General features: G+C 54.1%; 3 protein-coding genes across 3 annotated transcripts; 1 reads left to right on the top strand and 2 right to left on the bottom strand.

Annotated features, from left to right (window-relative positions):
* Positions 1-442: 442 nt before the first annotated feature.
* Positions 443-3,928, bottom strand: Prdx5 (peroxiredoxin 5). Its single transcript, XM_021151206.2, has 6 exons — positions 3,274-3,928; positions 1,783-1,917; positions 1,343-1,474; positions 1,031-1,069; positions 855-916; positions 443-697 (listed from the first exon to the last, which is right to left on the bottom strand). Exons 1-6 carry the CDS (start codon positions 3,430-3,432, stop codon positions 592-594), a joined length of 633 nt encoding a protein of 210 aa, XP_021006865.1. The 5' UTR covers positions 3,433-3,928; the 3' UTR covers positions 443-591.
* On the top strand, positions 3,513-4,847 carry Trmt112 (tRNA methyltransferase subunit 11-2). Its single transcript, XM_021151207.1, has 4 exons — positions 3,513-4,089; positions 4,181-4,282; positions 4,402-4,491; positions 4,570-4,847. The coding sequence occupies exons 1-4, from the start codon at positions 4,012-4,014 to the stop codon at positions 4,675-4,677; spliced, it is 378 nt and encodes a 125-aa protein (XP_021006866.1). The 5' UTR covers positions 3,513-4,011; the 3' UTR covers positions 4,678-4,847.
* Positions 4,795-15,798, bottom strand: Esrra (estrogen related receptor alpha). Its single transcript, XM_021151203.2, has 7 exons — positions 15,588-15,798; positions 14,036-14,372; positions 7,949-8,065; positions 7,690-7,818; positions 6,533-6,700; positions 6,171-6,440; positions 4,795-5,833 (listed from the first exon to the last, which is right to left on the bottom strand). The coding sequence occupies exons 2-7, from the start codon at positions 14,358-14,360 to the stop codon at positions 5,574-5,576; spliced, it is 1,269 nt and encodes a 422-aa protein (XP_021006862.1). The 5' UTR covers positions 14,361-14,372; positions 15,588-15,798; the 3' UTR covers positions 4,795-5,573.
* Between the last annotated feature and the right edge of the window lie 163 nt (positions 15,799-15,961).

Genomic DNA, 15,961 nt, shown 5'->3' on the forward strand with positions numbered 1-15,961 from the left:
CCCTGTTCCCCTGAACATGGATTTCAAAGGCCAGGAGCAGGATCTGTATCTCCCGAGGCCCCACTGGTGACCCTGGCTCTTGACCCTCGTTCCCACTCATCACTGGCCACACCTCTCCACGGCTCCTCCCTCGAGAAGTCTCCAGGATCGAGCCTGGTACTGTGCGCCTTGATGAAGCCAAGCCAGAGCCAGGGTGCTCCTGGAGGAACTGCAGTCTGCAGGACGGGAGGCCTCAAGTGAAGCTTCCTGCCCTGTGTATTAAGTCAACGGAATCTGCCAGCTCCTAGACCAAGCATCAGATGTCTCAGGATGTACCAAGCAAAACCAATTCTGGCTTCCTCTCAGCTGCAGGCTGTCCCTTCACTTTCTCCTCCAGATCCCTGCCACTGGCTTCAGCGCTATCTATGGCTGCACGAGAGCAAGGGCAAAGCAGACAACCCTGTACCAGTGGCAGAGACACAAATTAAACTGTTTATTGCAGAAATATGGTCAAGGTTCCATTTACGTGGCTCCCGGTAAGGAGGTGCCGAGCCTTTTGGCCTAGAGCCGGGTGGGAGAGATGGGAGAGTCAGAGGACATCTGGCCAGGGCCTCAGAGTTGAGAGAGGATGTTGGGGGCCAGGCTGCAGGTGAGGCCTGTGCCATCTGGCTCCACATTCAGTGCCTTCACTATGCCGTTGTCTATCACCATGGAGAACCTGCCGGAAAGAGGTCCAGCTGCAGAAGCCCAGGCAGCAGCCAGGGCCCCTAGTGCCAACAGGGAGGGGCTGGGAGGTGTGCCAACAGGGAGGGGCTGGGTGCCAACAGGGAGGGGCTGGGTGCCAACAGGGAGGGGCTGGGGGGGGTCTACTTTACCTTTTCAGTCGCCGATTCCCAAAGAGAGACACCAAAGAATCATCCAATAATAAGTCTGTCGCCTAGGGAACAGGCAGAGATGGGGGTCAGGAAGCCCCACACCGGCCCAGGGCTGCTCCCATATAGCATGTCCCTCCAGGACCAACCGCAGGCTGAGGGAAGGATGGTCCACTTACCTTCCCAAAGGCTCCAGTGGGGTCAGCCAGGAGCCGAACCTGCAGAAAAGCGAATAAATGTCACAAGGAAATCTCCAGAGAGAGGGCTCGGTGAGTGAAGGTGCCTGCTGCCTAATCTGGCAACCTGAGCTCAGCCCCCACGACCCCACCTGGTAAGAGAGACTCAGGTCTCACAGGTTAGCCTCCGGCTTCCACTTGTGCATGATGGTACAAGTGCCCACCCCACACACAAAATGAGTAAATAACATGTCACAGAAAAACAAGGAAACTTCTTACCTGGCCCCGTCCCCCCTCACGGGCCCCACAGCTCACCTTGCCTTCTGCCTGGTGGGCTCGACCCCACTCTTCAGTCACAAAGACATCATTAACGCTCAGACAGGCCACCACCTGCGCTCCCTTGGCCTTCAGAGCTCCAGCTTGCTCCACAAACCCAGGCAGGTGGGTCTGAGAGGAAAACAAAAGGTCAAAGGAGAGCAACTGCAGTTGCTCAGCCCGCTCCCCCTATTTCCTAACATCCCTGACCAGGGTAAGGAAACCAGTGTGAAACTGGCCACTTCCTTTTTGCCTTGGCTACTAGGAAGCTTGGACCTAAGGGTGTATGGTCAAGACCACAGGCAAATCTTTTGTCTCATTAGCCCAAGTCCCAAGGGCTTCCACCACCAGCGTCAATCAGTGCTATCAGATTTAACATGGGTCCTTCTCTCCCACACTCCTGGTCCCCAGTTTCTGATTCTCGAAAGGAGAAGTCTCACCTTAGAACAGCCAGGTGTAAATGCCCCAGGGACTCCAAACAAAACACCTTTCTTGCCCTTGAACAGCTCTGCCAAGTTCACCTTCTTTCCCGGTTCCCCTTCAAATACCTCCACTGAGGGAATGGCATCTCCCACCTGGAGAAAAAGACTCCAGAGTAAAACAAAGAGAGCCCAGTGAACCACAGCCACACAGATAGACCTTGATGGAACCAGTGCTCACATCCAGCAGAAAAAGTGTCTGGCGGTTCAGGGGTCCATTTCTGTCCTTGCTCTCCTGTCTGTCCTGCCTGCCCCACATCCTACATGACTGATTCTGCTTAAGGCCAGTTGGTGGCAACAGAGAAAGGGAGAGGCCTTCTCAAGTGTTGCAATACTGTATAAACAAGCCACCCAAGATGGGTCAATGCACAGAGGAGGGGTACAGAGGGCTATGTCTGGGGTTGAGAAACCGCCTGGCAACAGGCAGGAAGAAAAATCCTATCCCCACACCAGGAGAAACACGTTGGAAAACCAGGTTAGCTATGTAAGCCAAAATGTTCAGGATGTAGGCTCTTGGGGTAGGTGGGAAGTGTCAGCCCACCTGGAGGCTTCCAGAGTCACAAGAGGAAAGGAAGGCTGAGGTGGGTAGGTAAAGGTGCCCACCACCAAGCCTGATCACCTGAGCTCTAGCCCCACAAGCAACATGGTAGATAGAACTGACTCCTGAGAAAATTGTCCTCTGACCACCACACTCACATACCTGTTACCAAACACACACACTAAGTACATATTTAAAAGTTTTTCTTTTTTCTTCTTTTTTTAAAGGGCCTTTAATCCTAACATTCGGGACGCAGAGTCAGACAGATCTCTGGGAGTTTGAGGCCAGTCTGGTCTACACACCAAGTTCCTGGCCAGCCAAAACTATATAGTAAGTCAATCTCTGTCTCTGTCTCTGTCTCTGTTCCCCCTCCTCTCTCCTTCCTTCCCTCCCTCCATCCCTCCCTTCCTCTCTCCCTCACTCTCTCTTTCTCTAAAAATTAAGTCCAAGAACAGGAGAGGGGATAGGTTCAAGAATTCCCAGAAAGACCAAACAGAAGGGCGGGATGGGGGCGAGCATACATTGAGTGGAGACAGAAGTGGAAAAGATCAACCCAGGTCTCCAAGGGACCATGGCTCTTTCAAAAGATGAGATGAAATGGAGTCTAGTACAATCACAAAAGTGCTGGGGCTTTGGGGAAGGGGTTTGAAAAGCTGCCCAGCGGCAAAAGAGGCATTTTAGGAATGTGGGAAATGACATAGCATTCGGTCGCTTGAAAATGGTCGGGACTTGCCCCTGTACGTGGCATAGTAGATATGAGAGGGCAGCTCAAGAAATGTCCCAGGACGGAGAAGCAGAGACAGGGTCTTACAGAAAGCATGACAAGAAGAAACGTCAAGGAGGACAGCCCGAGACCCCGCGTGGAACCCAAAGAGACGCGATAGGCTGGACCCAGGAAAGGTAAAACCGGTCACCTTGATCGGGGCCATGGTCACCGCGGAGCTGCTGAAGCTGCGGGCCCCGCTACACTCCCAACCTGCTCCTTTCCGGCCTGCTCTGCCTGCCAAGCACGTCGATGCACGGAGCACAGAACCGGCTTTGCAGCCCAGGACTCGAAGCCCCAGCTGTAGCATACCCGCCCCGCTGCCGCAGCCCACCCGCAGATGGCTCTGCCCACAGGAGGTGGATGCAGGGACAGCTCCGCCCACGCCGCACGTCGCACGTCGCAGCCACAATCACAGCGTCGGCTTAGAGGGGCAGGGCCGTGACGCACTACGACGCGGCGGGGCTCTAAGGGCTCGCACGCCTTCTTCAATCGCAGAAAGAGGTATCTGGTTTACCGACGTGACAATTCCTGACTCAGCCGCAAACAGAGGTCGGGGATGATCTGGCTGAGCCTCAAATGTGCTTGTTTTACTCAACCTGCGCGCCGCAACGCAGCCGGTTTACACGTGACTTGCATAGTGTGTACTCTCTTCAGCGAGCGGGATTCGGCGTAAGCCTTTGCAGTCTCCCCGAGAAACGCTTCCGGTACCAGGACGTGACCCAACACAGTCCTTCCCATCTCTCGGCTGCCGCCGAGCCCCCAAAAGGTCCCCTAAGTCGGCCACTTCCGGTCCGGCGAAGAGTCCAACGGCTTCAAGACGGAAGTGGTAGAAAGGAGAAGTGTGGACTCCTTCCGGTTCCGGCCTCACGCGCTCCGCTGTGACAACATGAAACTGCTCACCCACAATCTCCTGAGCTCCCATGTGCGGGGCGTGGGCACGCGTGGCTTCCCGCTGCGCCTGCAGGTAACTGCACAAGGGTTCATCGCCCATATAGTTCAGGGTGGAGCCTCCGGGACCCGGACCTACCTCGCTAAACCTTTTTACCCTCCCGCAGGCCACCGAGGTCCGCATCAACCCCGTGGAGTTCAACCCGGAGTTCGTGGCGCGGATGATCCCCAAAGTGGAGTGGGCGGCGCTTGTGCAGGCAGCGGACACCGTGAGGACCCCGCCCCTTCTGTCGCCCCTTGGGGGCGGGCTCGGGCTCTGCGCCTCTTCCCTGCCCGGAGGGGCTCGGTGTTCGTGTGCCCACTGACCGCGTAAGTTTCCTTTCCACAGTTAAACTTGGCCGAGGTACCCAAAGAGCCGACTGAAGGCTATGAGCACGACGAGACATTTTTGAGGAAGATGCACCACGTGTTGCTTGAGGTGAGAATCCTTGGGCATCGCCTGCCCAGCCCTCCCACCGAGGCTACCGGTGCTTAGCTTTGCCCTGCTCCCCCGCAGGTTGATGTACTGGAGGGCACCCTGCAATGCCCAGAATCTGGTCGTCTTTTCCCCATCAGCCGCGGGATCCCCAATATGCTGTTGAATGATGAGGAGACTGAGACGTAACCTTGCTAGCCGCCACTTTGGTATTTTGTTGGCTGTGTTTCTGTTGTATGGTCTGTTAAATAGACGTGTCATGTGTGACCCCCCCAAACTCCCCCCAGTGACTCACCGACCACCGTGTACTTGAGCTCCATAGTATATTTTTTTTTCTCATTAAAGGTTCAAAACCAAAAGCGGTTTCTCTTTGCAGCAAATATACATTAAAATAGAGTCTCTGTACAGCCAAGGGCTCTAGGCCCTGGCTTGCCCCATGGCCCTGCGCCTCCCTGGCCAAACCCAAAAATAAATATAGTGTTATTGCTCTGCAGGGCATAGAGGCAGTGCTGTCCCCCACCCCTTGAGGTGGGAGTTGATAGGGGGCCCTGGCCACCCCGGGGTTCCAGGGGCTGGAGCCTGCTTGGAGTTATTGCTTCAAGGGGGGGCAATAATGCCCAATGCGGATGAGGAGAGGAGCGAAGGGACGGGGGCCTTTGCTTTCCAAGCCCCCCTCTGCTCCGGAGAGGAGATCGGATTAAGCAGCAGCAAAAGCGTCACCCAGCGGGAGCCGGCAGCCGGCGGCCTCCATCCCTTCCCTCCCTGAGATCAGTGTCTGCCTCCTGCACATCCCCTGCAGCCCCCTATGGCTTCCGCGAGGCCCCCAACACTCTTGGGGGGCACGTTATGGCTTGCAAGGGGCAGCACTGTGCCCACACCTGGGCATTCACTTTCCTGGCTTCTGACAATCCCCCCCACAAAGGGGGGAGGGAAGGGCATGAAGTCTTCTCCCAGGGGCGGATGGCATTGCCCTGGCCCTGCCAGCAGGCTGTGGCACTGCCCAGACTCCAGCTTTGCCCCTTTGGGGCTAACACCCTATGCTGGGCAGATCCTGCCAGCCACCCCACCCTGTCCCACCCCTTGCCTCAGTCCATCATGGCCTCAAGCATTTCCAAAAACAGCTTGTGCATGGGCACCTTGCCCTCCAGCTTCACCCCATAGAAATGGGCCAGGACTTTGCCTGCTGTCTGGCGGAGGAGTGGCAGAGTAAGCAGCAGCCTGCCTGCACGCCTCCGCTCAGCACCCCCTCCAGGGCCAGCCCGGCCAGCTTCATACTCCAGCAGGGCCTCGTGCAGGGCTTCGCGCAGCTGCTCCACAGCCTCCGCATCTTCAATGTGCACAGAATCTAAGGGAGAGAACCATTGGCTGAAATGACTAAAGGGCAGGACTCATCTGTTTGGATACTTTGGGTGGACTAATACACTCGCTGCTCTGCCTGTGAGCCGGGGCCTATCCTTTCTCACCAGTGGACACCTCCCAACCTCCACACTTCCCCTCTCACTACTGCCTGGTTGGCACGCCACTAGGGCTCAGAATCCTATGTATAATTCAGGACCTTGGCTTGGTGATTTCCAATAATTATGCCTCAGTTGTCCTCATCCACAACAAAGGGTCATACCACCATCATTGACAGTTGGAGGACCTTATGGGGAGACCTGTGTGTGTTTTCCCTGATCACTCACCAGAATTGGCAAGGGCCAGAGCTTTCAGCAGGACGTACTCCTCCCGCTCCAGCCGGAGAGCTTGCAGTCGCCGAACCAGCTGCAGCAGGGCTGCCCCCAGATCCCCCAGACCAGCTGCCCGTGCCCCCTCTTCATCTAGGACCAGGTCCTCAGCAAAGGCCAGCTCATCCTGCAGTGGCAGTGAGCGCTGGGCCACACCCAGCACCAGCACCTCCATCCACACACTCTGCAGTACTGACATCTGGTCAGACAGTGACAGTGAGGAGAAGCCTGGAGGGCAGGGGGAACAGGACAGGTAAAGAAGACAGCAGGGCCAAATATGGCCTACCTGTTCAAGGATGCTCAACCACCCGGCCCATTACCTGGGATGCTCTTTGCCCAACTGATGGTGACCACTATCTCTCGATCAAAAAGGTCACAGAGAGTGGCCACAGCGGGGAGGTGTCCATCAGGGCTTGCTGGGTCAGGCATGGCATACAGCTTCTCAGGTTCAACCACCAGCAGATGAGACACCAGAGCGTTCACTGGGGCTACAGTGACAGGTGTGGGACCAGAGTCACGAACACATATCTGGCAGACCTCTGAAGTCCTTCAGAGCCAGGTGCCTTCCCAGACATTCCCCTCTGGCCTTCCCTGGACTCCGATGGTAAGCCGGAAGACACGGTGTTCACAGAGAAGGGCTGTGAGCACTAGAAAATCTACCTGAGGCTTGGGGGTAGCTTACAGACGCCACAGTCTAGCATTTAGTGGGCCCTGGTTCCCCCAACACCTTTACAAAAAAGAAAGCCCCCCCTGTGCTGATTTGTTTTTGTCAACTTGACACGTGTATGTGGGGAGATGAAATCTTCAGCAACTGCCTCGATATGGTTGGCCTGTAGGCAGGGTTTTCTTGTTTGCTGGTTGATGTGGAAGGGCCCTATCTACTGTGGCTGGTGTCATTCCTGTGCAGGTGGCCTGTGTGCAACAAAGCAGGCTGAGCAAGCCAAGAGGATTAAGCCAGTAAGCAGCATTCTCCCATGGCCTCTGTATCACCTCTTGCCTTGAGTTCCTGCCTTGACTTCCCTCGGTGAGGGTGTGACTTGAGAGTTGGAAGCTGAAATAAACTCTTGCTCCCCACGTTGCTTTTGGTCATGGTGTTTTATCACTGCAACAGAAACCCTAAGACACCCCCTCCTGATCACGCTTCTACTTGGGTGTCTGGACTGTGAAGTAGTTTGTTGTCCTTGAATGTACTACAGCCACCTATGACCCTAAACTCCCAATCCTGGTTTGCCTCCTGAATGCTGGAATTAAGTGTGTATGGTGTATGCGGTGCTGAAGATCAAACCCAGGGCTTCACACATGGTAGGCAAGCACTATACTGAGCTACATCCTGAGCTATGGTTTGTAAAGATCTTTTATAATTATCTCTTAGGGAGAAATGAGAAAAGGCCTGGGTCTCAGGGCAAGTGAGGAAACTTGACAGACCTATAATGGCTGCCCCACCACCACCCCAGTGCTTAGGAAGCCAGGGTCTCACCTGTCTTCCGGGGTCCTCCAGCTACTGCCAGAGGTCCAGCAGGGAAGGGGCCCGGGAAAGGCAAAGGGTCCACCTCTGGCCGCCGCTTGTACTTCTGCCGCCCGCCGCGGACACGGTCCAGACGCACACCTTGAATTGTAAAGCCAAACTGTTCATGAAGTACTTGCTCCGCGCAGCTCTACTTCCCCACCTTCTGCCCAGGCTCCCACCCAACCCATGGGACCACCCCCATCTCACCCAGGCTCTGCCCAGTGCTCACCCTCCTTGAGCATGCCCACCCGCAGGCACTTGGTGAAGCGGCAGGCCTGACAGGCCTTGCGTCTCCGCTTGGTGATCTCACACTCATTGGAGGCCGGACAGCTGTACTCGATGCTCCCTGCCAGGAAGAGGCAGGGCTCCAGTGGCGGCCTCCCAAAGCCCGGAGGGGGCCCAGATGACAGGAGAGCCCTGACTCACCCTGGGCAAGCACCAGTCTGGGGGTATTGGGAGGAAAGGGAGAGCAGGATTCCATGAGCAGGACAGGGAGGGGAACAGCCACTGGGCTGGGGGAACCCTGCTTGGATGAAGCAGATCCCCAGAGGCCAAGCTGCATATTTGCCCTGACACCACACTTCTGGGCTCATGTGCTGTCAAGGGCTACCATGGCTTCTAGGCTAAATCCAGGGTTCCACTGAGTTCTCAACTCCCTCGCCTAAAGCATTATTTTGTACTTCTAGAAACCCTTCAGTGCTGTCTTCTTTTGTTTCCAGGACAGGCACTCATGGTCCTCATGCCCTCTGGTACCTCTATGGTGTCTATATAGCAAACTGATATAGCAGCTCTAGGCCTGTGCTACCTCATTCTCCCTATCTCCCAGACCTTCAGGTTTGCATCTCTAGTCTGAACAGCATTGTGCTATCTACATGCACAGGTCCAGCAGCCACAGGACATGTGGAGGGTCTTCCAATCCACCCGCTGTACAAGGACCCCCACATCCACTAAGCATGCAGTTACCTTCCATTGCTCAAGAAACCTGAGTACCAGCTGGGCGTGGTGGCGCATGCTTTTAATCCCAGCACTTGAGAGGCAGAGGAAAGCGGATTTCTGAGTTCGAGGCCAGCCTGGTCTAGAGAGTGAGTTCCAGGACAGCCAGGGCTACACAGAGAAACCCTGTCTCAAAAAAAACCAAAAAAAACAAAAACAAAAAAAAGAGAAAGAAAGAGAGAGAGAGAGAGAGAGAAAGAAACCCAAGTACCATCTTCCCTTCCTGTCAACTGGTCAATTGACGTCTAACTCACTGGCAGTGTTGGGGGGGTCTCACCTTCTCACCTACCCCACTCTGGCCTGCAGCTTCCAACTTGACCTGTCACCACGGGGTTCGCTAGCTTCCTGCTGTCTCTATTCTCTGCATAGGAGCCCAAGGGATCCTGGTCCTCTCTTCTGATCAAACTCCACAGAGTTCTCTTGAGAATAAGTGTCCTCCAGGCTAGTCATCCCTTCTAACTCTGATCTGCACTGCCTGCTCCTCAGACAGGGCCAGCCTCAGGGCAGTCTATACCCTGCCTGAGCTCTGGTCCTCACAGCCACGTCTGCTCCATCTCCCATCACCTCGGAGAGGCCTTTCCTGGGTGCCCTGTGACAAATCCCTCTTCGAAGCTACTTCTGGCCTTACCACTATCTGATACATAGCATGTGTGAGAGTTCAGTTCTGGCCTTATCACTATGATACATAATGTGTGAGTGTTCAGTTCTGGCCTTACCACTATCCGATACATAACGTGTGTGAGTGTTCAGTTGCCCTGCTGCTTTCTGCTCCCTTTGTTCTGGTTGGGTAGCTGAGCTTTTGTTTTTGAGACAGTTTCACACCTTAGCTCGGACTAGTCTTGAATTTGCAACAATCCTTCTCCAGCATAAGCCCTCGTGGGCATAAGCCACCATACCTAGCTGTTTGGCTGTTTTAGATTTTTGGGGGCTTGTGCATGGTTCCATGCACATGTGGGTATGTTTGTGGAAGCCCTGGGTTCATGTAAGGTGTCTCCTTCAATGGCTCTCCACGTTTTTTCTGAAACAGCATCTCACTATGTATCCCTTGTTAGCCGTAAATTCACTATATAGACAAGGCTGGCCTCAAACTCTGCCTCCTAAGCATTGGGGTAAAGATGTGCCCAGCATGCCTGACTTCACCTTATAGTTTCAAACAAGGTCTCACACTGAACCTGGAGCTCATCAACTCAACTAGAGTGGCCCAGATTCTGTCACTGCCTCCCAACAGCTGCCTTTTATGTGAGTACCAAGCATCCGATTCAGGTCCTCTTGCTTGGGCAGCAAACACCAAAAGTGCCCACCCACAGAGAAACCCTGTCTCGAAAAACCACAAAAAAAAAAAAAAAGTGCCCCCCCCCCCCCCCTTTCTTTTTTTTTTTTTTTTTTTTTTGAATCACTATATAGTGGCGGATGACCTTGGTCCTCCTGCCTCCACCCTCAAATGCTAAAATCACAAGCATGTACCACCACACCAGGGGAGACAGTGTCTTGCTATATAGTCCATATGTATTCAATATGTACCCCAGGTTTGCCTTGAACTCACAGTCCTCTTGCCTCAGCCTCCCAGATGCTGGGATTAGACAGATAGACAGATGCTATTGTGAACAGTTTACCCTGTGTGTTCTCTCTCAACTTATTTAGGGTCAGTTCCAGTTTCCTAAGGCCAGCCACAGGTCTGGTGTGCAGTAGGCTGGCCCCCTCAGCCTCACAGGGCTGTCCCAAAGACCAAAACACACAAGGAGCCAGCAGGCCTTTCATGCTTCTCTCCTCCTCTGTCCACAGGGCTGCTATGCTCAGCTCAAGATGCCTCCCCAGGGAAACCCTCCAGCCCCAGTCCTGACCGGCCCTTAGCACACACCCTGCTCTCTGCCTTCCAACACATGCTACAAATCAAACCGGACAGTTCTGACCAAGTCAGTTTCACCTCCCCAGCCTCGGGCCCAGTTGGGTGGGAACACAGGCTAGAGTAGGAAAGAGGCAGGACACCTGGGACCTGCAGCCAGGACACCTGGGACCTGCAGCACACACCTGTAATTCCAACACTTGGAAGCCCAAGGAAAGGAAATCTCAAGATGGAAGCCAGCCTGGGCTATACAGCATAACCCCACTTAAGAAAGAAAAGTAAAGGGTGGTGGGGACTTATCATCTCTGCTTTATTTACTCACTTAGATGTTTGTTTTGAGACCTGGGTCTCTCTATATAGTTCTAGCTAGCCTGTAGGTCAGGCTAGCCTCAAACTTAGAGAATTCCACCTGCCTCTGTCTCCTGATTATCAACTGTGACCTTACGTGGTTCCTATTCTTTTTGTTTGGTTTTTCAAGATAGGGTTTCTCAGCCAGGCGTGGTGGCGCAGGCCTTTAATCCCAGCACTTGGGAGGCAGAGGCAGGGGGATTTCTGAGTTTGAGGCCAGCCTGGTCTACAGAGTGAGTTCCAGGACAAGCCAGGGCTACAGAGAAACCCTGTCTCGAAAAACCAAAAAAAAAAAAAAAATAGGGTTTCTCTGCCCTGCTCTACTCAGCTCAAGTACATATTCAATACTAATATTGCATATAAGGGCTATATAGCAAGACACTGTCTCCCCTGGTCTGGAGGCACATGAGTATAGCTGTCCTGAAACTCAGCTTGTAGACCAGGCTGGCCTTGAACTCTGCCTGCCACTGCCTCTCGAGTACTAGAATTAAAGACATCTACCTACCACCACCCCACTGTACTTCCTAGTCCTAATACCTGCAAGCACTCAGTTTCCCTACCTGCAAAGTTGGCATGATAAAAAACATACACTTGAGGCTACAGTGTAACACACTGGTATAGTATGTGCTTAGCAGCATTCATGAGGCCCTAAATTCCATCACTATCAATCTCCCTCCCTAACCCACTCCTAAAATCATACTTTGAAGGCCCGTTGAAAAAAAAAATGAATAGAGCCAGGCATGACAGCTCAGGCCTTTAATCCCAGCACTGGAGAGGCGGGAGCAGATAGATTTGTGATTTGGAGTCCAGCCCAGTCTACATAGTGAGTTCCAGGACGGACAGCAAGAGTTTTATAGTGAGATCCTGTTTCAGAAAGAAAGAAAGAAAGAAAGAGAGAGAGAGAGAGAGAGAGAGAGAGAGAGAGAGAGAGAGAAAGAAAGAAAGGAAGGAAGGAAGGAAGGAAGAAAGAAAGAAAGGAAGAAAGAAAGAAAGAAAGAGAAAGAGCCAGGCGTGGTGGTACACGCCTTTAATCCCAGCACTTGGGAGGCAGAGGCAGGTGGATTTCTGAGTTCGAGGCCATCCTGGTCTACAGAGTGAGTTCCAGGACAGCCAGGGCTACACAGAGAAACCCTGTCTCGAAAAAACAAAAGAACAAAAAAAGAAAGAAAGGAAGAAAGGAAGGAAGAAAGAGAAAGGAAGGAAGAGGGAGGGGGAGGGGAGGGGAGAGAAAAGGAGAGGGAGGGAAAGAAAAAGAAAAGAATAAATGAAGGTAGTTCCCAGCAGTTAGATTTGGCCTACAGTCAGAATGAAGGTGTATGGGAGTCACCTGTCTCTGGCCAGCAAGGAGCAGTTTTAGATCAGTGTACTTCAGTTAAGTGAAAACTCACTGGAACCAAGCACTCCGTAGACAGGGAGGCAGGGCTCTGTGAGTTCAAGGCCGGTCAGGTCTAGAGAGTGAGTTCTAGGACAGCCGCGGCTAAACAATGAGACCCTATCACAAGACAACATCAAAAACTCCATAAAACCACTCTCTGGAATATCACTACCAGTGGTCCAAAGTCCAGGTCACTGGTGATGCACAGAGGCGCAGTCTGCAGTTTAAGAGCTCAGCTCTGGACCTGCACCAAATACAAGGGCTGCCATTTTCTACTTTAGAGATCTGAGGAGCTGCAAATGCCTCCCTGTGCGTCAGCTCTCGACACGGACCCCTTCTCGTGGGGTTGCAATAAGGGGGTGAAATCCTGAAAGTAAAAGGAGCAGTACCTACCACAGTATAAACATTTCAAGAAAAACATGTTCTGAAAGCAGTTGATGCCTGGCAAGATGATTCAGTAGGCAAAGGCACCTGCTGCCAAACCTGATGACTGAGTTCAGTCCCCAGGTCCTTCCTGGTGGACATCAAGAGCCTACTCCCATAGTTTACCCTCTGACCTTTACACGCATACAGTGGGTGCAAATACATACCCCACACACAAAAGAAATTCATGCTGAGGGCATTTTTACAAGTCAGCTGCAGTGGTATCTGCCTGTAACCACAGCACTCGTGGGGAGCTGAGGCAAAGGGATGGAGAGTTTAGGCTTGGAAGACACAGTAAGTTCCAGGCCAACTACATCATAAGAAAAGGTCTCAATATACACATATACATATATATATAATATATAATATATATAATGATATTATAGCCTCAAAGTAACCAGCGGTTGTTTAAGAACAATAGGCCTGCCCCAGAGAATGTTCGTCTCAATGTCGTCGTCACTGCTCTCCTGGGTGAGAGAGAGAGAGAAAAATCAGTGGCTAAAGAGTGAGGAAGCCTGCTGGATGCTAAAACCTAACAAACCTGTATCAGTTACCCATAAAATGTGCCTAGAGTTAGTAGTGTGGTGCTTTGGGGGAGTCATGAAGAGTGATTCTGTGCTGTGCGAGGTGATTTACAGGCAGCTACTACAGGCAACAGGAAAGTCAGGAGCGAAGCTTTATAACAGGTGCAGGCACCTGCATCCTGGCTCATATCCCATTCCAATCCATCAGTGACCTATGCTAGTAGCTTTTTCTTTCTTCTACTTTTTTTTTTTTTCCTTCAAGACAGAGTTTGTGTAGCCTTGGCTGTCCTGGAACTCACTCTGTAGACCAGGCTGGCCTCAAACCCACAAATCCACCTGCTTCTGCCTCACCAGTGCAAGGATTAAAGGTATGAGCCACCACTGCCCAGCTTCACCCCACCCTTTTGAGGGGAGGGAGCAGGCTTTCACAGAGCCCAAGTTGTCCTTCAGCTTACTATGTAGTCAATGATGACCTTGAATCTCTGATGCTCCTAGTTCCATTCCAAAGTGCTGAGATTTTAGGTACCCAACACCACACCTGACTTATATGGTGCTAAGGACAGAACCTAGAGCCTCCTGTAAACTAGGCAAGCATTCTACTGACCTCAGCTATAGCCCTGGCCGTCATGTCCCTTAAAAAAAAGATGTCCCAGGAAGAACAAGGAAATTCAAACTTCATACTGCCAACCTCAAGCAGCAACAGACAGGCTCAGGGCCTCCTGCATGCAGCACTGTACCAATTAGAAAGTGCCAGGCCCAAAGGGTACAGGGCAAAGGGCACAGAAGCAGGGGATGGGGGTAGGGGCTCACCCTGGATGGTCCTCTTGAAGAAGGCTTTGCAGGCCTCACAGGATGCCACACCGTAGTGGTAGCCAGAGGCCACATCCCCACAGACCAGGCAGAGGCGTTTGGGTAGAGAGCTGAGCACTAGCTTCCCACTGCCCTGCTCACCAGACCCTGCCCCCTCCCCATCCTCCTCCTCCTTGTGCCCTGGAAGGCAGCGGGCTGGAGCTGGACCAGAGGCCAGGGTCACCGGGGGTTCAGTCTCAGTCTCTGAGGAACCCTTTGGACTGTCAGGGCTGGCTGGCTCTGCCTTGATGTAGAGAGGCTCGATGCCCACCACCTGGCTGGACATGGTGCTGGTCACCTGCAGGGAAAGACCATCAGGGTCACAGGGAGGCACCCTGCCACATAGGTTGGGCAACACTGGGCCTAAGCCAGGCTTCCAGGCTCAGCCAAGGAGAAGGAGGAGGCAGAGTCCAAGGAAGGGCTGCCCATGAAGAGGGCCCCCAGCTGTCGCCATGGGAACAGAGTCTCCAGAGCCTCTGAGGCCAGTAACTGACAGCAGGTCCTCCTCTTGGGAACCTGGGAGCGGCTTGGCAAGTCTAGCTCCCACCAAAGCCAGGAAGCAGGGTAACCTCAACCTGCAGGCAAAGCTCAACCCCCGAACATAAGCATGATCCTCGCCTCAGTTTTCTCCAGATGTTAGGAGGTGCTCTCAAGTATTCAAGAGCATACTGAGGAACCGGGAGGGGGGCTCAGGGGGGCCAAGGGGGGCGGAGGCAAAGGATATGGCCACTCTCTCAGGAGTTTCCACATGTCCACACATGCTCACTCTCTCCTGGGAACCTTCCACTCACACATGGCCTTTAACCAGTCCCAAGTTCTCACATACTCCCAGCAAAAGAGCACACTCAATAAGCAAACTCACACTCAAGTCTTCTAATCCCTCACCACACTCTTGAAAGGGAGTCTCTCACCTCTGACACGCCACCCCCTCCAGCCTTAGCAAGCCCAGTCCAGCCACGCCGTGCAGGGCGCGGCTCCACCTCTTTTGCACCCCAGACCTGCAAGGTTCATTCTTACACTCCAGCGACCGCAGAGTTCACCACCTCTCGCGACCTCCAGGGCCGCCCCCCCATTAACCTGCGCACACCTATGGGAAGTTGCCTGAAGTTACTAATCTCCCCTCCCCCCCACTGCCCGCGGGGGACTTCTATCAGGTTATCAGGAAGTAAGAAGAGGCGACAAGGAAGAAGTTCTCCCTCGCGCTACGATGACCTATGACCCAGAGAGGAGGGTGGCCCAAAGCCCCTGCAAGCGCCCCCACGTGGCCTCAAGGAACCCTTTCAATTCCAGCCCACCCCGAGGACTCCCGCAATGCTCAAGGATCGATCTGAACGCTGCCCGGGGACTCGCTCCAAGGCCCGAGGCTAACCGGAGGCCAGGACCTGAAGCCAGTCCTGACCCGGCCGACGCACCAGGCGCGACCCCGCCCGCAGCCCGCCCCCCGCCCGCGCTTGCACATGGCCCCCGCCGCGCCCGCCCACCCCCGCGGCCGCCTTCCCCTCCGCCCCCGGACCTTGGGCTCCGGCAGGGCTGGCGGGCAGGCATGGGGGCCGAGCGGCCCGGAGCGCCGGGGTGAGCGGGGGCCGCCTCCTCCGGCCGCACCGCCCCGCCGCGCTGCGTCCCCCCTCACTCGGCGGCGCCGCTGGCTGCTTGTAGGACACAAAAGGACATCGCGGCTGCTTCCTACTCCGCTTCCTCCAGCTGACAGCGGAGGCGGGGCCGGCCTGCGCATGCAAAACAGGGGGCGGGGCCAGGTGCCCTATGCTAATATCCGAGGGAGGCGGCGGCGCCTGCGTACCGGGAGGCCAGCGGGCGGGCCTTGTCGACACACACGCGTGCGCGGCCGTCCTGTGGGCGGGGCCTGAGCCTAGGGGAGGAGCGAGGACT

This window comes from Mus caroli, chromosome 19 (genome assembly GCF_900094665.2).
Source record: "Mus caroli chromosome 19, CAROLI_EIJ_v1.1, whole genome shotgun sequence".
In the NCBI taxonomy this organism is placed as follows: Eukaryota; Metazoa; Chordata; class Mammalia; order Rodentia; family Muridae; genus Mus; species Mus caroli.

Coding starts and splice junctions, on each gene's coding strand:
- Esrra (XM_021151203.2), bottom strand. CDS start 14,360: ATGTCCAGCCAGGTGGTGGGCATCGAGCCTCTCTACATCAAGGCAGAG. Junction 7,819..7,948: donor GGTGGGCATGCTCAAGGAGG/GTGAGCACTGGG, acceptor TTACAATTCAAG/GTGTGCGTCTGGACCGTGTC. Junction 5,834..6,170: donor TCTGGCCCTTGCCAATTCTG/GTGAGTGATCAG, acceptor TCTCTCCCTTAG/ATTCTGTGCACATTGAAGAT.
- Prdx5 (XM_021151206.2), bottom strand. CDS start 3,432: ATGCTACAGCTGGGGCTTCGAGTCCTGGGCTGCAAAGCCGGTTCTGTG. Junction 1,070..1,342: donor CCCACCAGGCAGAAGGCAAG/GTGAGCTGTGGG, acceptor GCTTTTCTGCAG/GTTCGGCTCCTGGCTGACCC. Junction 917..1,030: donor CCACTGGAGCCTTTGGGAAG/GTAAGTGGACCA, acceptor CCTGTTCCCTAG/GCGACAGACTTATTATTGGA.
- Trmt112 (XM_021151207.1), top strand. CDS start 4,012: ATGAAACTGCTCACCCACAATCTCCTGAGCTCCCATGTGCGGGGCGTG. Junction 4,090..4,180: donor GCTTCCCGCTGCGCCTGCAG/GTAACTGCACAA, acceptor ACCCTCCCGCAG/GCCACCGAGGTCCGCATCAA. Junction 4,283..4,401: donor TTGTGCAGGCAGCGGACACC/GTGAGGACCCCG, acceptor TCCTTTCCACAG/TTAAACTTGGCCGAGGTACC.